At 39.0% G+C, this 26,523-nt stretch overlaps 1 protein-coding gene across 9 annotated transcripts in view; it reads left to right on the top strand.

Annotated features, from left to right (window-relative positions):
* Nucleotides 1–26,523, top strand: part of NRXN3 (neurexin 3) — a 996,573-nt gene that overhangs the window by 455,307 nt on the left and 514,743 nt on the right. For all 9 annotated transcript variants that reach the window (XM_050335880.1, XM_050335881.1, XM_050335870.1 and 6 more), the window contains one exon: nucleotides 5,714–5,833. In XM_050335880.1, the coding sequence (XP_050191837.1) occupies nucleotides 5,714–5,833 (120 nt within the window). The remainder of the gene's footprint in view (nucleotides 1–5,713; nucleotides 5,834–26,523) is intronic.

The following is a 26,523-nucleotide window of genomic DNA, read 5'->3' as shown; positions in this document are numbered from 1 at the left end:
AACCAACTTTTGCTAAATAGGTTTGGCTATTTCAGAATAGGCCATGAGGCTTGGTACTTTTGTACTGCTGTGATTTGCATAGGAAAGGGTGTTTTTTCAATTGGCTGTATTTTTCTTGTTCACATGCAGCCCTTTCAGTTTTTCCTTTCTGCTTTTAGTTTCTGTGTCTAAGTGCTGTTTACTTCCTCTGCTTCATTTGCATCTCCCTGTCCCTTGTCACATCTTGGGTGCAGGCATACTCCCTTTTATGCAGTTGATTTTTTGTTGTATGGCTGAGGTTTCTATTGGTTTTGGGTTTTTTTTTAGTTCTTCTCTCACCAGCATGTGCATGAGCATGTTGCTTAAGGCCATATAGGTTGCTTAGAAATGGAGAGTGGAAAGGTGACAAGAGGGAGGAAGATAGGTATATGCCAGGTTTCATGGAGGGAAAAAAAATCCCACTGCCTTTCAGGGGGATCCATTCTCTGTGGATTGCCTTTGCTGCTGATTCCCTTCTCCTGTCACCTTGAGATAAATGTGCTTTCTGTGGGAGAAAGCACATTAGTGCATATTTGTTATTTTAACTGTTCCTAGTTCCTGAAGTTTTCAGACTAGCCACTTTTTTGGAACAGAAGGATTCTGCATCATAACTAACATCAGGTGAATGAAGTGTTCAGGTTCTGTTCAAGCACTGAAATAAGCGGCTGCATTTTCAGAGGACTGAAGAATGCTGGCTTTTGAGTTATTTCTGACAATCAGTAACTTTAAATTTGGAACCTGACAGATGTCTAACCTTATTTAGGTGATGAAAGGAATGATGAGTTCTTAACAAAATATGAAACTGAGAGCTTGAAGAGCTGGCCTTGCAGTCCTTGAAAATCTCTTTGGTTTTTGGGTTCTGCTTTGCTATGTTAGTCTGTTATAGTCCTGCTTTCTACTACCTGTGACTCAAAATACAGGATCTCACTTTCTGAATCATGCACTATACTTTAGTTTACCATGCAAAGTAAATGCTGACATACCACCAATATGTATTTGACAGTGGCAGTCCATCCCATGAAGTGATAGTTCCTTGAGATTCTCAATTTTTCTCACTTTTTACCCAGAAAAAAGTATTTTTTTCCAAATTATTCTAAAATCGGAAAACTTAATGGGATTAACTGTTTTTCTTACTTAACCTGCACTGAGTGAGTCCTGGAACAGGTTTATTTTCTACCTGGTGCATATTGTTTCCAAGACCTGATGTCTTGGAAGTTCAGCCTCTCTGAGCTGAACTGGTACTACACATTAAATTAAGAAAAGCTGACTGCCTCTGGTTATGAAAGAGGAGTGCTGGCAGAAATAGACTGTAGATTTATAAATTGATGGTAACATCTGACTGGTAGAGATGTATTAGTGCTTGATGGTGTTTGTAATTTAGGAACTATGGGAGAAAAGAAGCACCTTATTCTGCAAAGACTGAAAAGATGTCTTCTGTGTATTAGTTTCCTATTGCTTTCTAACCTCTTTGAAGATACAAGGGAAAAAGATGAAAGCATTTAGGGAGATGGAGAATGAAAATGGGCCCATGTTGTCATTGAACCTTGCCTGTTGCAGATCTTCATCTTACTGAGAAAATAATGTTAACAGAAATGGTTGATTTCTTTCAATAGCAGTGAATTTTTGCTGTATGAAGGAAGGTGTTATGTATGAGACCAATAACACTTTGCTTATCTTCATGCTTATTGCTATTTGTGATCAAAGCATGAGGCAGCTGTGTTATAATCCTGTAGCTGCTGCATAAAGAAACTGATTTCTCATGTAACTGGCAAGAACAATAAACACAATATTATCTTTTATTCCTGAAGTTGCTTTTTCTGCAAAGGGCTTTTAAACAGTACAGAAGGAATGGCTTTTCTTGCCAGTGAAGCACACCTATCTGTGGGATGCTACATGGCAGTTTTAGCATCATGCAGCAGAGTTATTTTTTTTTTTTTTAGTTTCAGGGCAAAGAGAAACCTACCATACAGCTGATATTGTAGGAAAGACTTAGGGTATATGAAGTAATTTGTCCAAGTAGAATATGGATAAGATATCTGGCTGTTATAGTCTTCTAAGGTGATTTTCTTCAAATACTTAGTAGTAAAATAAACAAACAATACATCTGGATAGGTAACTTTGAAGAAAAGTGTGGTACTGGACTCCTTCTCAGGGAGGAAGGTGCAACAAATCTCAGATCCTGCAAGTCCTCAGTTACTGAACTGTTCCAATAAAAATTAGACATGCAGACATAAGATCAAAAGGACATAGTTGAAGAATTCTGCCTTGCCATCTCTGTTGGTAGGCCTAGTCTGGACAAGATGAGACACAGCAAGTCACCCTTCTATCAGGGATGCTTTTCTACACTGGGGACTTTTCCACTTTTATTCTATACCTACTGCCCACTCATTTCCCTTTCCACTGTGCATGTGGCATGAAGAAGGCAATGCACCAAGCCCAGCTACAAACAGACAACAAAATCAGAGGTATTTCAGATTATCATGTGAAGACTGCTTCTGAAACTTTGCTTTTAAATACTTTGACTTCTTTAAGAGTTGTCAAAGGAATGAGATTAAAAGTAGACCTGAGCCCTGATGGCATCAGTAATTTAGAAACAATTCTACTGCTTTATATATAAATTGTTTGTCATGTTCTTTCCTTGTGTGTTAGCACTAAAGGGCATGTGCGTGGTAACACAATCTTCATGTTTTATAAGCCTTCCTGTGCTTCTATTGCTTTGCTCCCTAATCCAAAATCCTAATCCCCTGTGACATCCCTATTAGTTGCTCTGATCAAAATTCTCTTGCCACAGATGGAGGATTATGACATCAGGCAAAGACTGTAAGCATCAGGAGTAAATGAACTCTCTGAGACGAAGGTCCTTCTATGATGCAAATGGCCCACAGCAGTAAGGAGTGAGCCAAGGTGTAATATCAGGGTTCAAGCTGCCTTGTGGTATTGTCAGACTTTCAAAATTCCTCATTATTGGGGTTTTTTATTTTTCTTCTTTTTTTTTTCCCCTCTGGCTGCTGTGAAAAGGTTGTTCCCGTATTCACAGTTGGTTACTGTAAAATACAATTCAGAAACCGTAATACTGGCCATGACTTCAAGTACTTTGGCTCTCTGGACTTGCTCACTATTAACATGTCAAGCCACAAGTACATGCAGCCTTATTCCTTGAGTAGAGTTCTTTCTCTTGGGGCACCTAGACAAAGGATATGCCCATTGTCAAGTCCAGTTACTGATTAAAGTGTGTAGGAAGAGTGGAGAATCATTGTAATTGAAAATGCTGTTCTGCTCTGCTTCTGTATAATGATATTTACAGTTGATACTGTATCAAGTTTGCATGGATTCACAGTTCCTTTCTGGATTTATTTTTAAATATATGCATATAACATGCTTGTTTATACCTTTAGGACTATTGCTATTCACATTTGTGGTTAGAGGTTAGATGGTGGGATAGTGATGTACAGAAAGAGATATCAGTTCATCCTTCCTTAGATAAGGAATCCTCAGAATTCCTTACCCTTGGACATTTTAGTCAAAATGCCAATTAATATTCTATTTCAGATTGTTAAATGTCATCCCTTCTTTTGCTGGGACAGAGTAAGTCTGAAGCAAGTGTCAGATCACAACCTGATTCATATATGTCTATATATTTATACCCATTTTTTACACAAGTAAAGGCAGGAGGGAAGTGTGTATGTACATGTGCCTTCCAGCCCAGGTTGGAAAGTCTATCAGCTGTGTTGTACTCCTAGAAGTGATCTCTTAACTTCACACTGTGCCTCTGAAACCACTGGGGTTTACAGGGCTGCAAATGAGAGTCAGGTGGGTGGAAAGAAGAGGGGAGGAAGGGAGGAAGGGAGGAGAAAAGTGTTGAAAAATGCTGCTCAACTTTCCTTCAGTATGGCAACAAGGAGTTTTCTTGCTGTGGCTGCTGCCACCACCTCTTTTCAGTAGGTGAAGTTTCTTTCAGAGATTTTGTTGTTTTCTTTTGTTGTCCACACTTATGCTTCTACCTAGAGGTTTGGGGTTTTGTAGGTGTGTTTTTTTTTAATAGTTTAATAAATTTTGGGAGAAGCTCAGGTCTTTGTTAACATTAAGTGAAACTGTGCCTACTGATTCACACATTCCTTCTCATTGCAGGAGAGATATCCTGCAAAGAAACACAGATAGCTACAAAGCTACTGAAGTTCACTTATTCTGTTCCTGCAGTGGGGAAAGGGGATCTAGTGGGAAGAGCAGGAACCTTGCACAAAAGTTATAAGTCCCTTCCTGGCTTGGTCTTTAAACTGTAGGAGGATCATATTCTGACATGAGGCTTCCAGTTAGATGTGGGTTCTACAAAGGCTTGTAAATATGGAAGTGCCCAGGTGCATAATCTGAATACCAAAGAAATACTGAATACTTCAGTGAAATCATTATGGATGTTGTCAGATGGAGGTTGAAGGGTTTCATGTTAGCTAAAGATATTTGAAATTTTGGTCTCCATTTTGGTCTGTCCTGTCTCATCTGTATAATACAGATGGTGGTGCTGATGTGGTGAAGATATAAGAGTGAAGAGTAGGATAAGCCTCATGGAGTTGCTGTTGCTAACAAAGACTGTGATGAAAGATGTTGGGATGGGTTGAACAGTGGTTTCTTTGTCCTAGACTGGAAGTGGCTAATAAACTGATCTCAGGCAGCCCAGCCAGTTGATCCTCTTCTGTATGCTTTATTTCATTTCTTCTTCTTTTCCAACATGTGCAGGATACAGAATAGTAAGTATGTCAAATGTATTTGTACATTTTATTTGAAGTACTGCACAACAGGAGGGCCATACCTTTATCTAGAATGCTGAAGATAAAACACTTTTCCAGGAAGTAACTTCTAAACTCATGTTATAATCTATGACTTGCAGCTTCACACCTGTGCTCCTTGTTGAAGACATACTAGCTGTCATTCAGATTCCCTCTGTTATGAAGATCACTTTTTTGCCTATTGCTTGGATTTTGCCTTTGAAATGTTTATCTGTCTAGGATAGCAACTGTTAGCTGCAAATCACAGAACAGTGAAAGGCTGTTCTGTTAGTAGTGGCTGCTTCCTTCTCTGCTTCCCCCAAAGGCATCAAACCACTCCAAAATAGAGAAGTGTTGTGGACTAATGTCATGCCCTTCTGAGGACTTTTTGGACATGTTTCCAGAGAAACCTATGTAATAGGACTGTTCAGAGCTATAAAGCAAAGCTGTGGCCAACTGAGGCTTCAAAACTCCAGTTTGACTCCACGTATTGGGGTTCTTTGGATGGGATGAAGCATTGTTTGTGGGCCCATTTCTTAGCCTTCATTTCCACCAGAGAATCAAACTTCTAGGGAAGCAGGACAACCTGGCCATGTTTGTTATCCTTTCATCACACCATATTTTACTGTAAACTTCTTTGAGCAAACTTGGAACATGTGACTTAAATCTGTGCAAGAGGGAATATGTTCCTCTTCCCTCTTCCTTCCTTCGCTGTGTTACAGATTGCTGTTTTGTTGTGAAGTGTGCAGTTGTCTTTGTGCTCTTCTTTCCTGATTTTCTTGCATGTCCAGGAATGAACAGTGTTTGGTTAGTGCTTTTTCTCTTCTGCATGAGGATCCTGATGGTAATGGTAGTGATTATCAAAACTTTTGTGGGCCTGGCCAAAGTGATTCTCTCACCTTTATTTCACCCTTTTCTTGTCATCCTTTCTCCAGGACCAAGCACTACCTGCCAGGAAGATTCCTGTGCAAATCAGGGCATCTGTAATCAGCAATGGGAAGGCTTCACATGTGATTGCTCCATGACTTCATATTCTGGGAGCCAGTGTAATGACCGTAAGTAGACTTTTCCATTGTATTGGTGACCTGTGAGTTCTGACATTTGGGAGTACAGAGAACACATGACTAGTCATTCTTTCAATTGCAATACAACTTTACCAGCATCAAAGACAACCTTTTTTCTCCTGGGAAGTTTGTATAAAGCATACAGCAGGTTATTTTCTTTCCTCATTAAAATGAAAATGTGCGATTTGGTACGTGTTGGTTTTGTTTACGTGTTTTTTTTTTTTTTTTTCTCTTTGAAGGCTAACTCTACCAGGCCAATGGTGGTAATTGATGTTAATGGAATTCCTGGTTTAAAAGAACCAGGAGTGACTTGCAGATATTGTATGTAATATTTACATGGGTAAAAAAAATGGCTAGGTTTTCTGTACTTAGTTATGCTTTGATATTTTTATTCAAACCTCAGTGAAAAAGACATGGAATGCCTGTAAAATGAGTAGTGTTCTAGGTAGCCTTCTACTGAAATACCGGCTGTATGCTAAGATAAAGTATTGGGTACTGTTTGCTGGAATGTTCAGTTAAAACCAGTGATCAGTTAAACATACAGCAGCACTGTTGTGCTTCTCGGCATATTGATTTGTGTTATCTCAAAACATTGGATGTTCTTCTTGGCCAATTGTTATTAAGATTTCTGATAAAATAATTGAATAAAACCCTTAAGTCTTCCTTTAGGGGGCAGATAATAAGTTTTTTGACATTCCCTCTGCTCATCATGATTTGGCCTTTACTCCTGCCTGGAGGGAGAAGATCAGTTCAGCTCTGCTGTCTGCCTACTGTTATTTAGGGTGACAGTCCCCTTCTCCCTCACTGCTCCAAGGCAGGGAACAAAGGAGCACATTATGAATGCTGTAGTAAGCACAACAGTAGGCTTCAATAATTTGGTTCATTGTTTGTGTAAATTTTAAAACCAGAAAAGACCCTTACAGTCCACTCTGACCACCTGCAACTCAGGAGCTGCTGCTTTTCATTAAGGGTATTGGTGGTAAAATTTATTGGTGGTACCAACAAAGTTCACTCAATATTGGTGTCACAGCACTGTCATGTTTGCAGCCCTCCTTCTAGAAGTCTGAGATGTGGCTGAATTGATGGCACTTTTGAAATGTAGCTGAATTGATGGCACATATGACAAGCTGTTTAGCACATGGTGACAGTCTGTTTCTTCTGAAGATCAAAAAGCCTGCTTTTCTGAGTTAATCATATGTAGTGCTGCCTGCATTGGTCTCCCATTTCTCCTAGCACAGTTCTCCCAAGCAGATATTTGGAAAGGCCTATCAACATTCATATTTTGACAGTGGCTGTATGAAAATATTACTACTGACACAGATTTATAGACTGTAATGCCATGCCTGGTGTTTTGGGATGTTTTGGAACTCAGAATGACTTCTTTGGGTCCAGAAAAAATGTTTCATATTGGAGTCATGAGATCTAGTGCCAATTTTCTGCAGTTTTGCTTTGGTTTGCTTTTGTCAATTGGACACCCACTTTCCCATTCTCAAACAACTTGTTCAGTCATTCAATTTAGACTTGCTAAGCATAGCACACAAACCTGTTGTGTGAAAGAAGCACTACTTTAAACCTGTTGGGCTGCATTTAAATACATGTCCAGGAAATCTTTGATATTATTGATATAGGTTTGTTTCTAATGTTTGGCTTCACAGCTCCAGAATGTCACAGTGCCCTTGTTAAGCTGTTGCTAATGACTTAGAGAAGGCTCTGAAGTGTCAGGAAACCAAGTTCCTGTGTCTATAACTGGGCATTTCTTGCTGTTTTTTGGAGTTGTCAGCCGGAAACCACGCAGAGTAGAGAGGGGAGTTTGATATGAGTGCAGGTGATGTGGGCAGCGCAGTAGCCAGTCTCTCAGTGTCAGGCCTGGCTGGTAATTTAGAAATGCTCACAGGAGGATGTGGGTTTCAAAATTATCTGAAAAGGTAAGTCATGTGGACTCCTCCTGGAAGACAACAGGACTTCAACCAGGATCTTCAAAAAGTGCGTATAACATTTGTTGGGTTTTGTTCTGGTTTTGTTTTACGTATTTTTGTCTTTGTCATGTATCAGGATATTGAAAACAGAGTTCTACTCCTGATTCCCTGATACAGTTACCAAGTGTTGTGGGTTGTGGAGAGGGAGAAGGCTTAGTTTCTGTTCCTAGCTCTTAGATATGGTTGCTGTTGTACACAAGTCTAATGGAAGTAGAGGGACCGGTATGTTAATTGAAGTAAATACTCTTTAGACTGGATTTTAGTGCAAACAATGTCAGGGGGAGATACCTTCTGTGTAACCTGAAGCCTTTAATTTAGAAATGCATTAGGCTCTCTGGTAGAATTTTTTTGTTTGTTTGTTTGTTTTGTCCACAGTGGTCTAATTCTATTAATTTAGTAGATGGCTATTTCTACCTTCTTAGCAACTTGTGGTCTCCCACTGATGTAAATATGTAGTATTGAAGTAAATAGAACAGGTCTAGTTTTGCACAATGGAAACAGTAGTAAAAGAATCCCTTATTCTATCTATTTCCCCTTTCCATTTCTGTTAATAAACTTGAGTGTCCACATTGGAAAATTTGCATTTTCATGTGTTTGATGCAGAATATTTCAGTGCCTCTGAGATAGATGAGATCTATGGTGTTTTCTTCAATTATTCTTGATGATCTCCTTAGGTTATCCCAAATTAATTGTTAGTAAGTGTGATTCATGTTTGAGTTTTTTAAATTATTTGCTAGGGTAAACTTTGCAAAGATGTTTAGTCTTACCAATACTCAAGAAATCTTAGAAAACCAGTATGTGTTTGCTTTTAATTTTTGTCCCAGGACTAGACTGTTAATTTTCATAACTCAGAGGCTAGGAACTGCTGTTTCTAAAAGATGAAGGGGAAGCACAGGTGTCAGAGATGCATGTTATACACCTATAAACATATTTATACATTCACCAGTATTGTTTAACAAGTGAATGAGGACCTGAAGTCCTAGTGGAAATGATGATAAAGCCTTTAATTTTAGCTGTTTTGTAGCTCTGTTTTAGTTGTTCTTTATGCTGTAGAAATCAAGATTCCTCAGAATAAGAAACTAATGGAATCTATGGGGGCATAAATTAACTTTTCATGTGCTTCGTTCCATATTGAAAAATTGTACCAATGCTTAAAAAGAACCCAAATATAGGAAAAAACCCAGACACCCCCAGTCCTCAAATTTATTTGAGAAGGTCTGTTGTACAAAAGTGAATTTAAGGGTGTGCCCTGTGCATGGGCTGGTACTAACACCTGTAAAGAAAGGCAGAAATAGAACTGATGGTATTATTGGGGATATGCTGGTTCCATTCTCCTTACCATTTAAGATCTGTTCTTTTTTGAAGTTGTTCCTCATTCTTCAATCTTTGGAAATGTTTTAATCAGTTTAGCATCACATTCAATAAATGTGGGCTTTCAGTCTGTTTTCAGAATTTACATATTACTCTAGTCAGGATTGGTATACTGCAGTTAATTTAGGAATGACTGTTCAAATGCGTAACTTTGAGCATGTAAGGTAGCAGAATTACAAGTTAACCCACAATATTACTGAAGTGTCTTACATCTGAGGTGAACTCCATCCTGTTACTGTTCTAAACATGGACACAAGATGAAAACATGGCAGTTAGGCACTCCAACCTATCTGAGATGTGACCTGTATTTAAACTGTTGTCCTAAACTTTACAGATTCTTTAACTTATTCGTGTTCTTCTCTATCTAGTCAAACAGTTACATTTTCTTTTCTGCACAGAGAGAATGCATAAAAAGAGGCATTGGCAGTCTAGCTAATGGTAGTGGTATACGTATGTCAAACTAGATCATAGAAAACACTGCTTCTTACTCAGTGCCTCATGCAGATGAGTAACCCTGAGGGTCAAGCTTTCCAGGAGAAATTGACAGGCTAAACCAAGTAAGTTTTAATGGAGGCTGTTTGTCTGTAAAAGATCAATGACCTGCAGCAATGACTAGTGCAAGCAGAGTATAAAACACCTTTTCAAACAGCTCTTCTGTTGTTGTTGTTTGTTGAAACAGTTGTTAAGTTAATCTGCTGACTATTGATTGGCTTTTTGGAGGGGTTATTTATTCATTTGTTTATAAAGTCTTGGTTGTAATAGCCATCTAGTTTAAAAACAAGTTTTCCATTTGATTGTAAAGAAAAAACGCAGCCCAAATTTGTCTTTCCTCTTGTGCATTTATCTTCATGTGCTTCTACTCTCCATGCTTTTCAAAGAGCCTGATGATAAGCAAGGAAATCCTCTAACCTTCCAATGAGATAGCTTGGCTAAGTTGTACTTGGTTTTTTTCTGGGGAGGAGGTAATTTACAGGGCTGTTGGCTTTCTTTTATGCAATAAGTTATATTTTTTTTCCCTCAGATCTCTTTACATATAATGCAAAACCTATATGCTTTTACTGTCTATCAGTGAATCACATTTGGAATAGGGAAGGATTAAAGGGAAAGGGAGTCATGGTGATTTTGCTCCTTTGTTCATTATTTAGCACTATCACAAGAAGAGCTTTTGATAATTTCAGTTCTGTAATCATAGTGAGTGATGCTTTCTAGCCGAAATATTTTTTCCCCTGACTTAAAAGGAAGGATAACAAAATTAGCAAAAACAGTCTAAACCAAATACTTTAGAGTAAAGCACAAAGTATTTTTGATTGATTCAGGAAGATGGAAGCTGACCTCTTTGCCACATGGGTGTTCTAGGTGAGATACCAAGGATGTCTGAACAGACCTGTCCTGCTTCCATTAATGCCCTTCCTTTTTGCACCCTACTAAGTAACTGAATGAGTACCTAAGTGTATTGATGCTTCTGGGGCATAGTCTGTAAACTAGGTTGCAAAAAGGCAGTTGCAGAACTAGTTTCCCTCATGCCTGCTTAAATAGCATGGCAGAATAGTCATTAGAAGAGATTGCTGGAAGGGGAAGTGGCTAAATGAGTAACCCTTTATGCTTCATTCTGCTGTGTTCATGAGCTGTTTGCACTCCAAACTTACTTTGTGCCACTGAGCAGTTACAGCTCGTGCTCTCTGTGGCAGGATTCAGACCACCAGTCAGGAGATCGACCCTATTCCCCCTCCCTTAGTATTTTGTGTTTTTCATCATCTGGGCCATTTTTTGTCCAGACTTCATGACCTCCTTTATTGTCAATGCCAGCATACTCAGCCTGATTTACTTAGAGAACCCTCTTCATTGTTCATGTTTGATTATCACCCCTTCATTTCTAATGTGCCCAGCTTACTCACTTACTGAGTCAGAGAGAAAGAGGTTGCTAGTATGAAGAAAATAAATCTGCATAGACTTCATTAGTCATGCATGGCTAAACCAGTCAGCTGTTTAAATACCAGCACGCTTAGGGATTTGCCTTTGATACTACAGAGACATCCGCCCTACATGAAGCAAGAGTCACCTCTGATTTATCTTGAGTGAATCATACTTCATTACAGCAGGTCAGGCACTCTGCCTACTTCTTATTTCCCTCCTCATGCTTTGCTCTTGCTTACTTAGTGCTCTTTTACATGTTATAACTAGGATTTTCTGGCTGATGGCTCATTTCCAGTTCCTAACCTAAGCTTTTAGTGTCTTCTGACTGTGAAAGACCTTATCCTCTGAGAAGTGCGATAAAAAGGAAGGGAAATGCAACTGTATGCTTTAGTACATGATATATATTGTACCATTGTGATTTGGGTTATAAACCCTGCTTTCACCCTTCTTACCACTTTCATTTGTGGTGCAGCTCCAAGAACTGTAACATCTTTGGGGCAAGGATTCAGTGCTACTTCTTATTAAAGCACCATGTGCTTTTCTGATGCTTAGTAATAGCCCACTACATAATTGCCTTAGCACTTCAGTGGTTTAAGAATGCTCACTGCTTTTCAGTGTACTGAAAGACATTTCCCTGCCCCTAAGTAACAGCTGTAAAACATCAGATCAGACTGCAGATTAAGAGCTTGTTTGCCCCTTTTTCCCTTTGGGAATCATCTGGAATAGGCAGTGCTGTCAACATTAGAGGGAGAAATTTGTGTGTCCCTGTTTTGCGTGAGAAGGAGGGAATTTGAGTGACAGGTGCTTCCTGGAATTGCCTCATCTACCCCTTTTAGCTTCTCAAGGTGCCCTGACATAAAAATGTTTAATGTCAAGGTAGCCAATGTCATTTAAGTGTTTAATTGTGAAAGCTAGCCAACTTTATCCTTTTGTGGTCCCCAAAGTGCAGATAGGTCTCTAGTGAGTAATTTAATTTTGATTCCTTCAACAGCTTGGCAGAAGGAGCATTTAGAATGAGAGCTGCAATCAGTCATTGATATCTGTGCACACCTGTCTGCTGTCAGCACATAAGCAATGGTCCAGCCATGCTACAGACTTCAATAGCATGGAAGGAGAGGGACTTTTTACAGGTGGGAGCAATTACGACTTCTGTTATCAACCCCTGAACAGTTCAAGCAGTTAATTCTCTTCCTGACACTGCTCAGCAGCTATGCCATTTTTATAAGCATGTCACGGAAGGCTCTTGCCATAATTCTTTTGCTTGTGATCTCTGTTCTCTCTGACAGTTTTTTTTCTTAATATTTTCTTTTTGGTAGTCATGGCAATAATTATCACTGTTCATCTTAAAACTAGCTGAGTGAGTAGTACTGTGTCTTAGGTATTTTGTCCCATGAAAGAGCTGGTCTCTGAAACTGGTCCTTCTTTAATGGTACACACAGGGAGTAAGCACTGATAAGACATTGATATAAGTTGATGGCCGTAGTAGAAATATTGTACAGCAGAATAGGAATCTCCGTTTGTTCTGTTACACCAAGCTCCATTTGTCAATGATGATCTCTAAGCACATCTTTCAACTAAATGTAAGATAATAAATTAGGTGTTCTAAATTTTCAAGTGTTACAAGGATTTGATTAATTTTAAATTTGAATTTTTTCTTGTCTTATCCTGCACATGCTTATATTTAAGAATCAGCGAACATAAAACATAAAAACTCAGAAAAACACTGAAACAATCTTCAACTGTCAATTTTACTCTTTAGAATTCTTTTCTTCTTGGAGCAGCTTCTCCACAGAAGATGGTACAGTAATAAATTTGGAAGATGATGACGAATGTATGTAGAGTTGGATTTTATGGTCCAAAGTCATCCTGAGCTTGAAGACCTTTATTTTAAGTGGTTTTCTTTGTTTGGTTTTTTCACATAATGCTATGAAACTTCTATCCTCAGTTGTATTGTCCAGATACTTCCAATAATCTCACACTAACTATGGTTTCATCAGCATGAGGTAGTTTGAGTACCACATGGTATGCAGATAATAGCTGTACTTTTGCAGAGAAGAGAAAAAAACCCTTGCAAAATCCAGCTGGTCTTTCAGCTGTTGCTGTTGAACTGCAATAGGATAGCCTAGTCACCAGTCCAGGTGAAAGCACAGCTGACTTTGATCATTGCCTCCAATCCTCTATGAGTCTGTTGTAACTGGCAGTATGGACTATGAAAAAGTGATTCCCGTGTTGGGTCTACTGTGCTGTGTGGAAGCTCTGACTTGCAATCTATTTTTTGCCCCAGCTGGGTTTTGTGTGCTCTCCCATCTTCGCAGTACCCAACTGAGTGAGATATCTGTGCTTTTAAGTCTGATGTGTGATAAATGGAGTGTAATACTGTTGATGAGAGGGGGTCAGGGTTCCCTTAGTGCTTTCCCAGACAACGTGGAGCTGTCTGCTGTAGCACACACCATAGTTCTTTCTGATTCCTGTTGAGTCCTCAAGGTGATTATGCTATCTGCATAGAAAACAGTTTGCAAAGAGGAGCCTACATTAATAGGTGAGAATAAATAGGCAAAGATTGAAGTCGATCTTTTGTATTTTATGGACTAATCTTTGCAGTAGCATTTATAAATACAAAGTAGTTGTTTTAATTTCAGTGAGGTAACTTGAGATTTATGCCAATAGTGGCAGATCAAAACCTGGAGTGGGATTCACAGAGTCCACATATCAAGTATGCCTAATTGTTTTGTATTTAACATGCATGTATATGTTTTTATACCTTAGACTGAAAGCTACCTTTAAGATTACAGTCATTATGTAGACAGATCTATGTAATAAAATATTTATAGGGTGTGGGTAGCTGAGAGAATGCCAATGTGCAGAGAGACTCAGTGCTACATTTTTTAAACTTTTTCTTCTTGCTGGCTCTTGAACCTTTAAATCTGGGGCTACTTAAGAGACAAGGCTGGGATCAGTAGGGAGAGAGGCAGATCTTTTATGCTTATTCTGTTTTTTGCAATGGAAATTGTTAACAGAAAAACAAAGGCAGGAGGAGTCAGAGGTCCTGAAAGAGATTCTTTGTTTACTGTCCAGGCTACCTAATGTACTAATTATTTCCTGTCATTGACAGAAGGCTACCTATTGATCTCCACTGGAGTTAAGCTGTATATAGGAATATACCTTTATTATGTTGCAATCTTGTTACCCAGGAGCTGGTATAATAATCTCAGTTGAAGAACATTGGGGATTAGATGAAAAACCTTGATTAAAGTTATCTTAATAATGATCCCTGAGGAGCAGATTGCAAGTGGCTGCTTGGGTACCTGTGAAAAAAGCTTTGTGCAGAGGAGCATATTTTAGATTTCATTACGTTTGTGGAGGTGTTTAGTTGTGTATTGACATCCAAGGCCTGTGAAAACACCAGGAGTGGAGTCTGGGACTTCAGTTGCCTTTTGCTGTCCTTAGAGATTTTGGGCCACAAAAGAATTTCTCTGATGGTGGAAGGAAATAGGCTTTTCATTAAAAATCCCAAGTATAATCACATAACATGAATTCCATTGGGGTGTAAGTGTTAACTGAAACCCCAGCTAGCTAACAGCTATCCGCAGAAGAAAAAGCTTTCAAATCTGCAAATGTCATTTCAATCTCTTGGGTGCATACAGTGCTGGTGAAAATTTTTAATGGGTGGTAGTTTAATCAGTGAAAATTGCACATTTAGGGCAAGCAAAACTTGGACTATTTCAGTGAAAAACTTAGAATAACTTTGAACAGGAAAAAAAAATGAAGGAATAAGGAAGCAGGCTGTGACTGATTTCATTATTTTCAAAACAAAGTTCAGGATTAATTGGCTGCATCAAAAGGATAAATTCATTTTGAATATTAGGTCAACACTTTTAAACTAAGATTAATTTTCTTCTTTCTCAGGTTTTTAAGTGTTCTCTGCTAAGTTAGCTCATCCTCCTCTGCCTAGGTTTATTATTGAATCAGCTACTGTGTTGTGATTTCATGAGGCTTGTTCCAGACTTATGTGTTGGAGATAAGCAGCATGGGTTTGTGGTGGCCTCCCTAGCCTGGGAGATGCCTTTCAGGATGCTTCTGTTGCCAGCAGGGTGCTTGAAGGGGTGATCTTGGGCAGGATGGAGAAAGAGAGTAGAAAACTCTAAGAAAACAGAGTTTGATCTTTGTAGTGTACTTTTGTTCAGGTGTCTCTATGCCTCATCCCAAGAGTAGTTGTGCTCCTGTCTATTGAGTAACTGTCTCAGGTAACGTAAGTGACCTCTAGACCAGAGTGTCTTTACTGGACTCTGCTTTAGTAATACAACTGCCAAATATAAGCCTATTTTTCTTCCGGAGAGACTCTAACGTGTTTATTTTGAAGGAAGTGTGGTTGGAGCTCTTTTCTTCCTCTTGTCTCTGATCTGAAACCTAATTGCATTGCTTGACCACAGCAAAACTGGTGTCAGGTTTGCTGGCTTCCCATAACTATCTGTCATATTTGTTTTCTTTTTTTTTTTTTTTTTTTTTTTCAGATTCACTAAATGACCTTCTGTCTGTTACAATTCTGCCCTCTGATCTCGGGCAAATGATGAAGATAGATAGCAATATCACAAACCATCCATCATACAGTTTGTAGGTCCCATAGAAACATCTGTGTCTTAAAGAGTTCATCTGTCACAGGTAGTTTTATAACTGAAGACCACAAAATGCCTGGTATGTTAAATTAGATAGGGCACCATATTAATCCTACATGCTACATGATGCTGAAGCATATAGTGCTGTAGCATGGAGAACATCCTTGTATTCATCTTGTTATATTTATTTGAATACTGGTTAGACAGAATTGTCTATACTTCCTGTTGTTAAGCACAAATCATAGAAATTAGGTATTCGTACTGTCAGAAAAAACCAAACAACCGTAAACAACCAACCAACACCCCCCCCACCCCAAACCAAACACCAGTCTGTTTTCTCTTTCTTTTTTTCTCCATTTTTTTGTACTTATTATCCGTAGTGAATTTACTCTGCACTTGTCCCAGCTGGAAGAGGTTAGAGGCTTTAATCCCTTACATCATTTTACTGAAATAGAGATACTTCTGATGGACACTTGAAACATGAATTTGTGCTTTGTCTTAAGTGAAGTATTCTTAGAGAGATCTCCGCTTAGCTGTGGAATTGCTACTGGTAGGTCATGTGTGTGGAATATTGATTGTTCAAATCATTTAAACTTAATTTAGGCACACCAGAAAGCATACTTAGCCCAAATATCACACTTGAGAGATCTGTGCTTAAGTCATTATGGGAGATATTCAAAATGCATAGACAATGTATCATAGTGCTTTGTGTTTTAAAAAACTTTCATCTTGGAGAGCAGGATAAACTAAGAAAAATCTTTGAAGTATTTGCAAAAGTGGAGCTAGGTATAGCACAATACTTTAGATGGAGCTGTAAGTAAGAGCAACTGTATCCTCCTGCACAGAGACCCCTGTATTTGCCTACCTCCTTTAGAAGACAGGACAATTCAATGCTTTCTGTTGCAGAAATGAATTTCTTCCTGTCAATGAAATAGGAACTAATCAAGTCTTCATGCTTTCAGTGGTGCCTGGAAATCCTTATTTGTGACCAGTAAGATGTGAACCAACTGGGTAACTTGAGCTTCTCCTTCTCAGATGCTCTGCAAACATACCTCCACATTTGGCAGTGAAAAAGGGTAGAATAGCAGCTTTTCTCAGTTTCCTTCTTTTTCTAAATGGAAAAGGGCTTTTTTCTTTTCCAGTACTAAATAGATGGAACTATAGCTGTTAGTCCTGGCAAATTTAGTATTTAGAAACTTGTTTTCTTTACCCACCTTCAGCACAGCAGATTCAGACTTGCGAGAATAGGGTGCTCACAGCTGTGCCAGGCCTGCTGGCAAATAAAATTCAGTGCAGATGGTTGTCTGCCCACACTCTATTTATGAAGAGGCCCCCAGTGTTTATGTTAACGGTGATGAGTTTGAGAGATAAAAATAGGGAGTTGTTTGTTGTTCATTTGTTCTTTATAGATCTGCAGTGAACTTTTTTTATAAAGCACAAATTCGATAGATTTGTTAACCTTCTAGAAGAGCAGGCTGTCAAAAAGCCAAGCTGCAGATGTCTGAGGTGCTGAAATCCTTATTCCTTGTTTCTTATACTTCTTCCATTCACTCCACAAGATGGTGCTGTGTTCCCACAGACCCCAGGCGTGTTTTGCTTGACTTTTCCCAGGCCCTTGGTGGGTATTGGGACTACGAAAACCTGAAATGAAGTTAGAAATAATCTCTGTCTTCCAGCTGCCTTTTTCTCCTCTCCAAATTAATCTCAAAAATCACCTAAGGTTTTGTTGAGACCTCTGCAGTTTACATCTTCCTTGATATTTACTTAGTCTTAAGGCTTTGCCATGATTTAAGAGGGTTTAAATCACCTTCCGGAGGCTACTCCAAGGTATCAGAGTTTCAGAGCAGCCATACTAATTAGCAGACAGAAGAGCTGAGACTGTGTTGTCTTGTCTGTGGTTGTTCCTTGTTGATAGCCTGCTGAGTTAGGAAGATTTCTGCATGTTGCAGGGGTCTGCCTATTTCCACATTTATTTATTCGTTTGGGTCTTGTGCAAAATGTTCTGGGGCTTCAGCCCTGAAAACTTAAATCATCTGATCTTGTAATTTAAAAGAACGAGCAGTTCTAGTCTTCTCGTTCTCCTACTATATCCTTTCCTATTTGTGGAAGCTGTGGTTTTGGAGCTATTGTGTGTTTTATTTCTTCTGCTTTCAGTTAGATTTGGAGTAGAGAAATACTGGGCATACTGTCCTTGCAAGGAGGAAAGATGGGAAGCTGGTCTTTGAAAAGGCTGAAATCCACCGAGCTTCTGCCACAAGGTGCAAAGGGACTTCTGGGGAAAAAACAGAAGGAAAGACACTTCACAAACTGGCTGGGGTATTAGCCTGGGTCAGTAAAGTGAGTTTCCTGTCAGTGTAGAAAGTAATAGAAGTGACTCAGTAGTTATTTTTGAAGTCATGGACAGAGAACTTCCATTTATTCTGCAGAACAGATTCTGTCTTTACAGAAACAGTTGTCTTAATCCATTGCATGTCCTTGGAGTCTTCCATTTTAGCTTCTTGATTGTCACTCATATCTTTGTGTGTTGTAGGTGTGTCCTCAGTGTCTTCACAGCTCTGCCTCTCATTTCCTCACGCTTCCATAAAGAACAGTCTGACCTCACTTGTCCTCTCACTTTTGTTCCTAGCATTTTTCAGAAGCTCAAACTTGCACTTTCCTGGTTTTCTGCTGACTGAGAGTGGATTCTTGATTTATAATTTCTAGTCTCAAATCCCCATAAGTGGTGTGTAGGTGATTAGTAGAGAAGAGGTATAAAATCCTTACATGCCTAAATGAGGCTGAGACCCTCACCACTTTTTAACTCCTTATAACTGGACCAGATTAATGTGGAGCAACTTCAAATCCAGGGCAAGTCAGTAACAGTTTTCCATTTCAAATACCCAAATACATTTCAGCAGGACTCCTAATGGACTTCTTACAATTTTCATAGCTGTTACATTTCAATCAACTTTGGAACTTTAGGACCTAACTACATTGCTCACATCGTTGTATAATGATTGTTTCTTACTCACTTAGCTCAGGACACATTCTGGATATGAGCAGCAGTTTTTGCCAACAACCATTAATCCTTCTGAGCTGTGGCGTGTGAATGCCGTGTCATGCATCTTTCCAGGGCAAGAGAAACTTCCTATGTGGATACCTCTAGCAAGGTTTTTGAAGTTGCTAGTAATTGTTCCAGTGTTTGAAGTGCATCTCTGATTTCTTACTCAAATTTTAATACCCAGATACAACTTCAGAAATGCTTCTGAGTATGATCAGATATACACCAGAGGAATTTTTTACCTCAGAGGTGGTGGTTCTCATCACCTCTGTCAGTGTCCTCCCCCTGCTGCCATGAAAATATGCCAAACAATAAGAGCTAGGCTGTGCTGATAGGTTTTTGTCTATAAGTCCTCCTTATCTAGGGATGTATTATCTTGGTATAGTAGTTCTGGCTTCAAGGCACAGGGGACTAAAAAGTATGATCAAGACATTATTAATAACACTGTGAGAGTGTTTTCTGCATACAATGTGACATTTCCTTTGCCCTCCAAAAAAACATGCATGTTAGCAAGTAAGTAAGCTCTTCTTGCTGTTCCAATTGAGTGACTCATGTTTACTACATATAGATTATACTGAGCATTGGAGACCAGACTGGGTCACAATGCACCAGGAACTTGAAGGCATTTTGGATGTAAAATCAGGGACATGGGTGAGACAAAGCAGGGTCTGTTCTGTATGGAAAATAGCTGATTCTACTATTGTTAGATTGACAAGTACAGCTTTTGCCCTGGCTCACCTTGTCATCAATGGTCTAATGCAGACTTCTGACTTCCTTCTGTGACTTGGGGTTTGCTATTTGAGTGGGGGAAAGGGTTCTCCATCTTTTCCATGTGTTTGTTTCTGTAGGCAGCCCAGGGCCTGCACAGAGTAGCAGCTGTGAGTCGACAGAGCTTGCACTAAAACAGCAGGAGGACACATCAGAGCAGAAGGGCTTGAATTCTCTGGGGACAGAGTTTTTAAACTGTTAAGCATGGAGCAAAGTTTCCCTTGCTCCTTATTTGCTTGTGGGTTTTTTGTTTATTTGTTTGTTTATTTATTTGTTTTAATTAAACTCTAAGTTTCTTTTGACATTTGTTGCTGCTGTCTTTTTAATCTGAGAACTGGTAACTACAGCAGGTAGTGACACTAATTCCATCAAGGGGAGCTTCTTCTTCAAAAGGCAATAGGAAGTTGGTGGGAAGGATGAGCTAGTTTGGGATTGGTTACATATCTTCCTCTGGTTCAAATCTGGCTCAGGCTCTGAGCAAATAGCAGCCATTCCACTTTCACAATGAACAATTCTGGTTTTGGCTCTAAATAGACCTTTGGTCACAGAAGAAGGGTCAAAAGCTGAAAGAGGTTTTTTGTGTTGTTCATGTAAGTAAATGCTATCCAATAAATGCTGAAAACTGGAGTTTCTTTTTATTGGAAATTCAGCAGGAGATCTTGACTGAGCCACTGTTCATTACCTCTAGCATTTGCCCATTGCAGGTTTTGACTCTAGTCCTCCCAGACCTGCTAGTCCTCTCAGAAAACAAAGGTTGAGCTCAGATGCTCTCAGACACCTGTAGAACTTACAAACCTGATAGTGGAAGTATCTCTTCCTATCTTCAATAGGAAAATCCTTGATACCAGAAATCCTAATATTTCAGTCTCTCACCAGGACAATATAAACTTGCAAGCACAGTGACCAGCTGGAAGTTTGTTTCATTCTGTATAGGTTGAAACTGTTCCTCTGATTTTCTTCAGCTGATTAGGTACGCTACACTGAGACAAGATTTTTGCTTCCTTGAAAGAGTAACATCACACACAATGCAATGCACTTCCTTCTCAGGGCCGATTCAGACGTCTCTTCTGATGCACAGATCCAAAGTGTTATCTGGGGCTGCTTCCCTTCCCTACTTCTTATGTGTGGATCTCTGTCCCTGAGCAACCTTGGAGAGTCACTGTTGGTCTTAATTTTGCAGTCTTCCTCCTCCTGTCAGGAGAGCACTCTACTGTTGATCAAGTGCCAGGCATTTGCTGTATTATTTGGTTAATGTGATGGATGCCTCTTTCTCTGCCTCCTTACTGTTTGGAGCTAAAACATGGGATTGTAAGCTTGGAGATGATTAACCTTTCCTAACGGGACTCGGCTGCAAGCAAGATCTCACCCACCGCATCATCATTAGCCTGGACCAAAGCCTGCATTAGCTCAGATTAGGTAATTGGTCATTTATAACACAGGAGAAGGAGGGGAGGAAGAGCTTATGAAAAAGTGTCAACTAGATTAAGGGCATTAAAATTTAATTCCTGTTATCCAAGAATTCTGGAAGGCAACATTTAATCAAGTGTGCAGTTGAGAACCCCCCATCACCAGAGGGTTTGGTCACAGTGAACGTGATCTTAGTCTGTGGAAGGAGGTGTGTAGGAGTAATTGGTGTGGCCTCTGCATGTACTGTGCATGAAACAGTAAGTCAGGTTAGAGTTATTTGTATAAATTTAGGAGGTCTTGTAATTTACCCAGTGAGACAGAGCTTGCTACTGGAAACCTCGTATTCCATCTTACATCAGTTAGCTGAAGATTTTCTGAATAAGCGGTGAAGTTTATGTTCCACAAAAGCACTTCATGTATTTCCTCATTTTCTCAGGAATGCTCTTGTTCAGATAACTTCTCTATGGCCTATTTTTGACTGAGTATCCCTAAGAACATCTACTGAGGGTCTAGGGCTTTCCAAACACTTTTGCTAGACATGTTTGGAGTATCTTAAACTGCCCTGATAATATGTACTATAGGAATGGCTGTCAAGAAGGAGTTACTAGATGAGATAACAATTTATGGCAAATTACTACTTTTTTGTGTGTGTGTTGTGGGTTTATTTTGTGTTATGTGTGTGTGTGTGGGTTTTGTTTTGGGTTTTTTTTTTTGGGGGGGGAGGGTGGGGGTTGTTTAATTCGGGCTTTTTCATGTTAAAATAATGATTAAATGTCATTTACCCCGGACAGTAAACATGATGCAAGCCTAACTAAGGAGTGAAGCAAACAGGTCAAACCATGTAATTCTGCACTACTTCTCAGAGTCCATGAAAATTACTTTCCTGCTGTGATGTAATACTGTGGTCGCATACACACTTTGGGAAGATCAAACATTTACAATCATCTATGGGCTTGTGTCCTACTCATAAAAAATAATGTGCAATAATAATACTCCTAGCCATGCTGTTAATCTTGAGCTCTATCCTTGTATTTTGTGGAAAAAATGGAAGGAGAAAAATAATTGGTCTTTTGATAAAGATATTATATTGTTAGAAGACTAAAGTGCTTCTTTCAATGACTGGCGGTCATCAGGAGGATTATCTGGAATTCAGGAACGTGTTGAGTTTTTCTGAACAGAAGCCCTTGGGAATTTTCAAGAGTTTTGTTTTATGAGTTCTAAAGGAGATGATGTGTTCTGTCTCCACTTGACCCCTGCCTTTGGCTTTCATAGTAAGATAATGTAAAAATTCAGCTGAGGCCTTCTTCCCAGGTTTGGCTGCTCCAGAGTCCCTCCCTTAGTAACTGTCTTGTTTCACCCTTCAGCAGAGTCCAGCCAGAATGATCCTCCGTGTAGTTGTTCTGGGAGGTCAAGGTATTTCATAACTGTGCTTTGATATGTTGGAACCGCAATGAACAGATTTTACTATGAAATGCAGAGAAGCAGAAGGCTGTATGGGACCTCAGGAGTCTTTGCCTCTAGTGCTGTGCTTTGGTAGGGAACAATATTTCATAATACCTTGCAGAAATATATGAATCTTTATCCCTCAATTAGAGCAGTTTTTTGCCCCTGTTCCCTGTAAAGGCTTTTTAAAAGCTTCATTGCTCTGCTGATTAGAAACCTTTGTCTAATTTCCAGTCTAAATTTATTCTTTGGCAGTTTATAACCATCTGTTCTTGTACCAGTATTGTCCTTTAGTTAAATAGTCGTTTCCATTCCTCAGCTATTTCTACCCCTGGGTATTTGTGCACAATAAATGTATCTCCTCTCAACACTTATTTAGGTGGTCTGAACAAGTCAAGCTCTTTTAATCAGATAGGTTTGTCTGTCCCCTGGTAGACTTTCTGTGGATCTGTTTTAGTTATTTTTTCTTGACCAGTATTGTACATGCATTGGCATTTATCCATGTTCGAAAAGCACAATCCTGACTGTTTGAAAAAGTTTTTGTATTTTTTTTACTGATTGTTTTGTGGAAGCATAACTCGTATCCAAATTATGCTACTGTTTTTTCTGGCAAGTTTTGCCCTCTGATGCTTGGGAAATAGGGGTAAATAATTATGGTAAGGGCTGTACAGTGCTGGCACAAGACTAAATTAAGGCTTGTTTGTAAGCCTTGGAATACATCCTTTTCTCCCAGCATTTCCATGAGCAGCTGCAGACCGCTGCTGCTATCCTTAATAGAGGTGCTTTGTGGTGACTGGTTGGTCTGGCAGAGCTGCTTCTTGGTAAACAAACTTTGGTGAAATTTGGCAGATTAGGTTGCACTGTAGGCTTGCTGTTATGGGGATTACATAGTTAGCTGACACATAGGGATATTTGAACTAGTCAAACTCCCATTATGGTAAGTGAAGAACAACAGAATCATCCAAGACCTGAGTCATCTCATTCTAAAATAAATATCTTTGAAGCTTGTTACTGTCTATTGCTTATGAACTAAATTTATGAACACCTTTGTAAATAGGATGATACATTCAGTTAGTTGATTAAACCCACCTTTGCACTGTTTTTTGTAGCCTATATTAGCACAATGGAGCTAATAGCAGTTACATGTCTCTCAGATGTACGGTAAGGAAGAGCATAAAGGGCTACCGGGCCATTCAGGGTTTTGAAACTGTATAAAACAGATAGAGAGTAATGATAATCCGGTTGAATGATTGCCTGTGGGAAGATCTTGTTTTTGTCAGCTACTAAAAGATTATTCAGTCTCTGTCTTTTGGAAGCTGAGGGCATGTCTTGAGGACAAAGGGCAAAGAAAAGTAAAAGGAAGAGTAAAAACCTGCAGCAGCTCAAGGGGTTGGAGGGGCCCTAGGGTAGATGTGGTCCCAAAGCGTGTGCTCTTTTGGCATCCTGGTGATATCCAGGGTTGGTTTTTTTTTTATTATTTTTTTCTGTAGAAAACCAAGATACTTCTTTTTTCTTCAGAACCTTTTTTTCTGCACTTCTCTACAATGGATCGAGTGATTATCACTTCTCTTGGAAATTTTCGGTAGCAAACCAGGACAGAACAGATTCAGCACATTAGGGGCTCCTGTCTCTTCTCTGAAAGGGCATGCAAAGAAGAAATCTGACATATGGAAGGTACCTCAGAAGTTTGCTCTAATGCTGAATCTAATACATGGATACACATCTGCAGCATTAACCAGTTCTTTTGAACTGCAAGACGATTTTTTTTTTTTAAGGGACTGGGGAGAGCAAAGGCTAACAATCCAGATCAGCTGATGTACCCTTATTTTGGCCCTATACTATTTCAAAGAAACAGAATGAAGTAACTTGTCAGCTATTTTATTTAAAAGAAGGGAAGTCTTAAGGGATCCTCATGTGTTGAGCAGATAATGTGGATGCTAATGAAAAGGAAGACTGATTAGGAATTGTCTACTAGCTAATCTACTGCTTAGTGGTATAAATGAGTAGCATTTTGGGGTGACATATAAAAATAAGCAACATATGGCATAAGTGTAAATGGTTCCCAAGACTGTAAAGTCCTGAACAAGTACAGCAAACAAGAAGAGTTGGGCAGCATTGAACTGTTGAAGGAAAAGAGGGCCTAATTGGGTGGGCATACTTCTTGATTTCTCTCTAGTCTGCCCAAATGGGGTTCACATCAAATGATAAGTATATAATTTTTTGAGTGTAGAAATGTTCCTGTCTAGTAGAGAAAGTCTGCTGAATAACCAAGCTCACAGCACAGGAAAAAGAATGTGAATGCTATAGAATCTGAAGGTCTTTATGCTGTTGTCCAATGCCAAAAAAGGCAGTGTGACCTCAACCTAAAGAGCAGGATGCCATTTCTTAAATATAATGCTTTTGAGATATTGAGAAGTGTTTGCAGAAATAGACTGTATAGATGTATAACCCTTTATAAAATAATTCTAACATTTTTGCACTTCATGATTGGTTTTTAGACTGTGATAAATAAGTACAAGTATACAAGAAAAAGAAAAAGACCTAACAATAAGTCTTAGCAAAAGTCAATAATCATGTTTTTTGTTTTTTTGTTTTAATATATAAACTTTCCCACAGCATTGCTGAAATCCCGAAACAGCAAAATGGTCTCTTATTGCCTGCAATATACCACATTTATGGAGTTCCTCTTTATTTACTGCTTGGCTGTTAATAACTCTGTGACTTTCCCCTTACTGTTACATGAGATCCAGGATTCAAAACTGACGAGTCTTGTTTTTCAACCCAATTTGAATTAAGAGCTAAACACAGATGAATGTCACTGGTGAGCAAAACAAGTCACAGTGATCTATTTTTTAATGCCTTTGTATTAGTATCTCTTGGTACAAGGAAATACTTGTTTCAACTACAGTTATAGCATTGGTTTTTCTCCCTTAGCAGTCTCTTTTGTGTTATTTTGTTGTTCTTGGACTATTTCAATCTTAGTTTTGGAACCATGTGACATTTTTGGCCTTTCTGTGCAAGGGGAGCTAGTAATCAGAAACTGGGTTCTGCTTTGGCACACTAGGCTGTTGTTCTGTGTGGTGTCTTTCTCACTGTGCAGATTTCCATGCTAAGGGGATGAGATTCCCAAATCCCATTGCCTAACTAAACTAAAGGGTCATTGCATGCACTCTAGGGCTTGACTCTTCCTCCTTTTGGAGTTCCTATTATTATTTCCATTTACAAAACATGAACACTAAAACTTAGCAAAAATGGAGCCAATGTAGTAATTTTCAGAGACATAAAAGGAATAAAGTGTTGGAAAGGCTCCATGAATCTTTCAGTAACACATGATTGCTGGTACTTCTGTTCCTTTAGCACCTTTTATTCCAAAGTCCTTTTCGGACCAGCTACATACTAGAATAATTCTCCACACCTTTGGGATAGACTATGACAGATTATCAACAGCATATAGCACTGCCACTCAGACTATTTAAAGAAAAAGATGAAGGAAAATTCCACACAATGCTAAAAGCAGAAGAATTCAGGGTGGCAAAATGTATTTGGTCATGCTGGAATTGGATGTGCCCTCCCTTTTGCTGCCAGCAGTTCTACAAGGGTTTAGGAGACATGCTGTTGTATTATAAGACATGTCTTAATGTACAACAGAAATGTACACAAATGTAAGAGCACTCAAAAGACTGATACAGCAATGGAGTGCTGGGTACCCAGTAAATGATTCAGTACTCTGAGCAGCACCACCTGGACAACTTGGGTTCATTTGCAGCATCCTGGAAGGAATGCAGTTTGTTTGGAGCACCTCTTTTCAGAAGTTGTCTGATTTTTGGCAATATCTTCATGAAATTAGTTTGGGATAGGAATCTTAATGAAGTAGAGACCTTATTAAAACTCAGGAAATAACATAATTAAAGCAAATTCCTTCCCATTGCAGTGCCTTCTTTTCCCAAAAGCAACAAGGAGCTTTACCTTAAAGAACATATTAGTTTACAAAAATGTAACTATGTAGCTGTTTCTCATAAGCTAAAAAGGTTTTTCTCTTCATATGCATGAGACAAAAGCCACCTTGGATTTCATTAAATTGTTCTCCTAGCCTTTCTGACAAACTTCAATTACTATGTAGATAAAAGTTCTGTCTTTAAAATGTTGAAG

Source organism: Myiozetetes cayanensis, unplaced genomic scaffold (genome assembly GCF_022539395.1).
Source record: "Myiozetetes cayanensis isolate MyiCay16 unplaced genomic scaffold, myiCay2020 scf6-25, whole genome shotgun sequence".
NCBI classification, from domain to species: domain Eukaryota; kingdom Metazoa; phylum Chordata; class Aves; order Passeriformes; family Tyrannidae; genus Myiozetetes; species Myiozetetes cayanensis.
This window is presented reverse-complemented; position numbering and strand designations above follow the sequence as displayed.